The 6320-nt window shown below is 33.5% G+C and overlaps 1 protein-coding gene across 1 annotated transcript; it reads right to left on the bottom strand.

Annotated features, from left to right (window-relative positions):
* Positions 1 to 3863: 3863 nt before the first annotated feature.
* On the bottom strand, positions 3864 to 5688 carry LOC108372617 (ABC transporter G family member 20-like). Its single transcript, XM_017628347.1, has 2 exons — positions 5498 to 5688; positions 3864 to 5411 (listed from the first exon to the last, which is right to left on the bottom strand). The coding sequence occupies exons 1-2, from the start codon at positions 5686 to 5688 to the stop codon at positions 5237 to 5239; spliced, it is 366 nt and encodes a 121-aa protein (XP_017483836.1). The 3' UTR covers positions 3864 to 5236.
* Positions 5689 to 6320: the final 632 nt, after the last annotated feature.

The following is a 6320-nucleotide window of genomic DNA, read 5'->3' as shown; positions in this document are numbered from 1 at the left end:
TTCCGGTTGTTCGTAAAATCGTGGTGAAAAAATAAAACAACAAAAAGTACCTGTGGTGAATCACAAAATCCCCCGGCTATTGAGACTTTTCAGAGTGTCAGGGATTTTTTTATCCCAACAGCAATGTTGCGGTTGTGGAAAAGAACGGCTGCGTTTCTTTATACCTTCCAGATAATCCCATCTCACAGCCTGAATCAAAGAACGTAAACAACGTTGCGAACGTTATTACGTTCTTTGGCTCTACAATGTATAGAAGTTGAGGACTCGATTAGCTAACTGTCCGTTGCTCCTGTTATGTAATGAAAGATGGTCAGAAGGGTTTTTATTGGATTTTTGTAATAAAAAATAATGCAAAGTATTGAGCACACACATATTTTGTAAAAACTATGAAATTGCCAGAGATGCGAACTGTTTTTTCGGTCAGCGTATTAACTTCACCCAATGCACTTTTTCAAGTATGTATTTAGTTGGTTTATAATAATTTTAACATCGAAATCAAAGCATACTCATCAGATTCGCCTGCGATCAAAAACAATTATAAGCATGTAAGCGTACATCTGTGTTTTCAGGGTATTTTTAGTACTGCGGGGACATAGCTGTTTTTAGTCAGTTCTAAACCAAAAGATATATAAGAGAACGGCAAATGCAGTAATGTGGGCAATAGATAGTGTTCATAGAATATGCAATAAAAAAATGACAAAAATCACATAACTGTTTTTGTTGGCGCAGCGACGATATGTAGTTACGACTTTTGCATTTCAGGTGACGATACACCTGACGAAATTTGTACGTATGTATGTAAAACTATAATTCATAAAAAGGTGAAGGTTGTAAAATTTTTTTGTTTGGTTCCAAGTTTTTAATAATTTTTTTTTTTTATCTGAAAGTCATACTTTCATAATCTCGAGGAAATAATGCTTGATAACAAATATTTAATATAAAAAGTTGTGCAAACGCTCAACCCGAAGGATTATTCTATATCGAAAAAATATAACCATATATTTAATTTTGAAATCAAAAAATATTTACGAGTCGCTCAAAACGGTCAAACAAGTTTTCGTAGAAATTGTATGGAATTCTTCAAAATCAATATTTTTCGATCGGAAAACTCGGTTTCTTTTCAGGGGATTCCTGATAATAATGCCCATTTTCATATTTTACCATTTTTCATAGTAACTATATTTTATAGGTTCGCCAAAACCCCCAGAAAATGCGAGAGAAGAAGAAATGTTTACTACATTTTTTATTTGAGTTTTTTTGGAATCGCATAGATGGCTATTGCAAATTGGTAGTAATTTTATATTTGTATTAGAATCAGGGACATAACAGTTATAAGATTTATAGCAAAAACGTTGCTCCATAACAGTTATTAGATGAGAAATATTTTTTATTTCGTCGATAAGAATTATAACCCAACGCTTATTTTTTACGTTGCCTGATAACTGTTATGCAGGAGAAGTATTTTTTTCATTGCCGTTTATTTTTTTAAGTTGCTGGATAAGAGTTATTTTACACCGTTTATTTTTTACGTCGTCTGATAAACGTTGTAAGATTAGGATATGGATGAAGATGGAGGTGGAGGTGGAGAATAAGATAAAGATGATGAATTAAAAGTGAGAGAGTGAAATAACTCTTATCAGATAACGTAAAAATAAACATCGGGCAATAACCGTTATCAAGCAACGTAAAAAATAAACGTTGGGCAATAACTGTTATCGAGCAACGTGAAAAATAAACGTTTTAAAATAACTCTTAACAGCAACGGAAAAAATATTTCTCATCTAATAACTGTTATGAAACAACGCTTTCGTTAAATTTCAGAATTCAGTCAACGTTTTCAATTTGCAACTCCGAGATAACAGTTATTTTTGGTCCCTGATTTGAATGCGTTACATTGTGTAAAAAGCTAGCATATGTAAATCACAAATCTTTTTAGCTAAAGTTCCGCTCTTAAGTAATTTGTTTTCCTTTTCGAAACGACAAAGTTATAGGAAATCAAGAAAAAAAAAGTTACAATCCGCCATTAAGCTGTAGTCTATGTTTTTAAAATAAACGACACTTACTAAACAGCGTGTATGTGACAATTTTACTCAAGTAGATATATATTAACAAATACTATTGCAAATCGCCTACATTTTAGCGCCGCAAAGCGTTCTGCATTTACCGCCGTTGTGTTGTTCTTTATGTGCCAAGACTTACAAACAAATGTGCTAATACTATTGGCCGCTCTCGTCATTATACATCTCATTTTATGAAAATTTTGTATTGATACATTGACAGAATTATAATTATGGAATGTAGGAAGGGTGCGCTTGGTCTACAAACACATAGGATCAAGAATACATCAACAAGCTCTATCAAATATACGAATATATGTATGAATATTCCACTAAGAAGTTGCCTTTCCGTTGCTATATTCATACATTAATAAGTACCTATATATATATGTATATGTACGTTTGATATATGTATGCATTTAAAAAATACTAGTATTTCATTTGGCGCCTACTAAAAATTAATTCCATTTGCGTCAGTGATGCCAGATATTCTCTGTTAAATTACCCACGAAAATCAAGGAAAAAATCCCTAAATTATCAACATCTTAGAAATGTATCCCACAAAGTTCCCAAAGAATTCAAAACACATATTTCAGCTGATAGTAAAGAAATTAATGGTCCGTAGATTACTTACTAAAGGCCTAAAAGACCCTTTCATTTTCAATAATAAAATGATTTTTTCAGATATTACAGAGAAGATCGCTGGGTATTAACACGATTTTTCAGCACCGTCAATACATCTTGCCGAATCTAGCTTAGCTTCTTCTGGCTGTGGTGAGGCTCTCGACTCACCCAATAATGGCAATTTCCGTCGGATGCTGAAACTAATAAGCCATTTCAAAAAGACAAAATATTCGTACTATTCCATCTCTGTTTATAAACGAGAGACTGCCGTGGTCCGTCGTTTAATACTGCATACAACATATGCGGCAAGTACAAAGGAATTGAGGCGAGAATTTCGAAAGAAAACGTCAATAATTAACGGTACTCTTTAAATGAAAATACACTTTGTTCCAATTAATTGTATGTAATTATTAACTCAAAACTGGGGCCCCACATGTATAATGGCATCGTGCGCCACATTCTTAATCCGCTCCTGACATGTTACATTAAACACCAGTTATAACTAGAAAGATTCCTTCATACTCAGCGTTTGAATTGGTTAACGGGAGAAAAATTTCATAATTATCCATATAATTTTTAATACTTATCACAATCTGGCATGACTGATTTGCTTGGAAACAGTTAGTTTCCTCCAAGAAACCAGTTTGAGAACTTATTGAATTCGCTAAAAATATATATTCGGAAAATTTGACCGTTCGTTCGTGTCGTTAACTGATTAAAAAGAGGATGTTCCTAATTTCAGAATTTATTAAAAAGAGAATGTTCTTAATTTCAGAAGTTAGTGGCATAGTCCTAGTAAATTTCATCTTGGACAGTAGTATTTGGTGTAATAGACTCTATATATTCTGACGCGGGTTAGATGAATGTACTTCCTAATAGGGATTCACAATGTTTTTTTCTGGCCTAGATATTCCTTGTAAATCAAGACGCTGACGAATTTTAATTTATTATATTTATTTTATTTGACTTTCACAATATGTTTTTACACATATATACATTAGCATATGTAACTAAAATGCATATAAATTTCTATTTCAAAGTACATAATTATTAGAATGAGCATAAATATGTACGTATGTACATACATATAGAATTTTCTTACTTAAAGTGCCAAAGAATTTCACAAAGTAGCTAAAAAAAAGGTATGCATGTACATATACATTTTATAATTTCTCGTATTTCTTTTTTGTGTACATAAAAATTAAAGGAAATTAATATAATCACAGTCCATTCGTGTTAGATAATGTTAGAGAAAAGGGAATTGTGAGAAAATCAAAAACCAAAAAGGGTGCGATATGTAGCGATAACAAACAAAAAAACACATCTGCATAACTAAAAAGGGAAAGAGATATTTAGTTGACGTTACGAAACTTTTTTATCAGTGTACCAAAAATGGACGAAAGTTGTGTTCGAGTGGACAGTGAGTCGAAATTAGAGAAGACAGAAGACTAGCAGAGGCAGAATACACAAAATACAAATAAACTATATTTCGACTAATTCGTTGTTGTATTACATTATTTTTGTTCTGGTTTTTGTTCTTTAAGTACAATTTTTTATATTTTTTATTTACAAGGGAAATTGTTAAATTCTTTCTTAAACTTAAAAATTAAAAAAAAAAACACAACCTTAACCTTAAAACATAACTAAATGGATAACTAAATTAAAATATTTTATATAAAAAAAAAATATTGTTTAATGATGAAAATTACGCGAGCACACAGGCACACAATTCGAAGTGTCAAATAAAGATATAGACTTACATGTGCATGTATGGATGTATGTAGGGCATACTCTCGTGTGTGCACAGCTTAATGTTATCGGAAAAAAATAAAAATAAGTTAAGTACAAAAAGTTATGAGCTGTGAGTTGAGAAAGACTTTAGTAATTAAAAAGGAAATTTTAGTTCGAAAATACTTTGTTGCAGTCGAATAAGTAAATTTGTTACCTCATGAATTTGAGGACCATCGGAAATGAAAAATTATAAAATTTTTGTTTACATAGCGATACAGATAAGATTTAAATTTATTAAGGTTTAAAGTTTAAAGTAAAAACTAGATATTTTTGCTAAGCAGAAAGCTGATAAAATAGAACGGTGCGTGCATGGGAATGTAAAATAAACTAGATAATCTATTAAATATGAATTAATGCTAAGATTAGGACAAGACACCTTATACACTTGTATTTGTTGTGTTTTCTTTTGTGTGTATGTATGTATGTATGTATATAGTATATACTCTCTACAACAACTACAATTCAGCTTTAATTTTATCGACATTGGTCGTATGTACATGCCTACATACATATGTACAAATATGAATAAGGTCTTAAGCGCAAGCTATATATAAGTCATACATATACTATATACAGCTGAGTTCGAATCAACCCAGTTCGCTTAAATACTTTGCATATTAAGTACAAATTTTAATTTACATGTACAATTTCTCAATTTCTAGTATCGATGATTTATAAAAAACAAAAACTCAAGAGTAAAAATTAAATTAATTTGTTGTCCCGATTTGCAGCCGAGCCCTTGGCCGCCACTGTTGCAAATTATATTATCCACGCTTCGCTCGCAGCACCAACAGCGTCAGTATCAGAAAGCCAAGGATCCACGCCAGCGTACTCAGAAAGCCCGAGTACACAGCCTTCTCCGTGATGGCCCAACCACGCGTCAATATCGACCGCAGCGAAGTGGTAGCGAGTGTCAGTGGCAGGCAAAGCGAAATGTATCTGCAAAGAGCGATATAGAGACGCGAAAAGATATGTACGTTTTATAAACATTTTTTTTTTATTGCTTGAAAATATTCTAAACTTACCGCAGCACAATGGGCATTCCCTCAATGGGCCAAATCACACCGGATAACAGCAGCGTGGGATAGAATGAACCCAACGCCAGCTGTATGGCGTTACGTTCCAGCTCACAGACCGATGAGATGAGGAATCCAAAGCACATGCCGCACAAACCCTGCAACAGCGTCAATACAATCACCCAGAANATATTGTACATAGTGCAATTAAGCCTGAGTACCATTTTCGTCAAATTATAACTGTCGTTGTAGTTCAGTGGTGCGCAAAACAGCGCACGCGGGCCGAAAGCTCTCACTCCGATTTATATGGCCGCACACAAAGTAAAAGCGCTCTCTGAGTATCCCTTTTGTAGTTATAGCTTGAAGCCAGAATATAAAAAAAAAGCTTTAAAAAGCTTCTATTTCCGCGACTAAACTATATACGCTATTTTTAGCTTTCCTACATATCCCAAATTGTATATGGACGAGTACAGAATAGGAGCTGTATCTGGTAGCCGCAGATATAGACGGACATGATAGGGGTATTCTCGAAATCTTGCAAAGCCATTGCATGTTGCACGGATTGTACGAATTGCATTGTAAAAATCGGGTTTCTGATTTGCAAACCGTGCACTCCATGCACCATGACAGGGCTTTGCAAGACTTCGAGAATACCCCTAATGTAAAAGTTCTATCTTATCGATGTAAGGCAGCGATGGGCAGAAAGTGGTTTTACTCTGCACGCGCTTATACAAAATGTATAGAAAGCTTAAAAGAGCTTTGCCGCGGGCAAGGCGATGCTTATCACCTAAACGCGTAGTAGAAAAAAGAAGTTTGCTTTTGGAATTGGATA

This window comes from Rhagoletis zephyria, unplaced genomic scaffold (assembly GCF_001687245.7).
Source record: "Rhagoletis zephyria isolate East Lansing unplaced genomic scaffold, Rhagoletis_zephyria_1.1 Rzeph_scaffold_05923, whole genome shotgun sequence".
Classification (NCBI taxonomy): Eukaryota; Metazoa; Arthropoda; class Insecta; order Diptera; family Tephritidae; genus Rhagoletis; species Rhagoletis zephyria.
The sequence above is the reverse complement of the archived record's forward strand: the minus strand, read 5'-3'. Positions and strand labels throughout refer to the sequence as shown.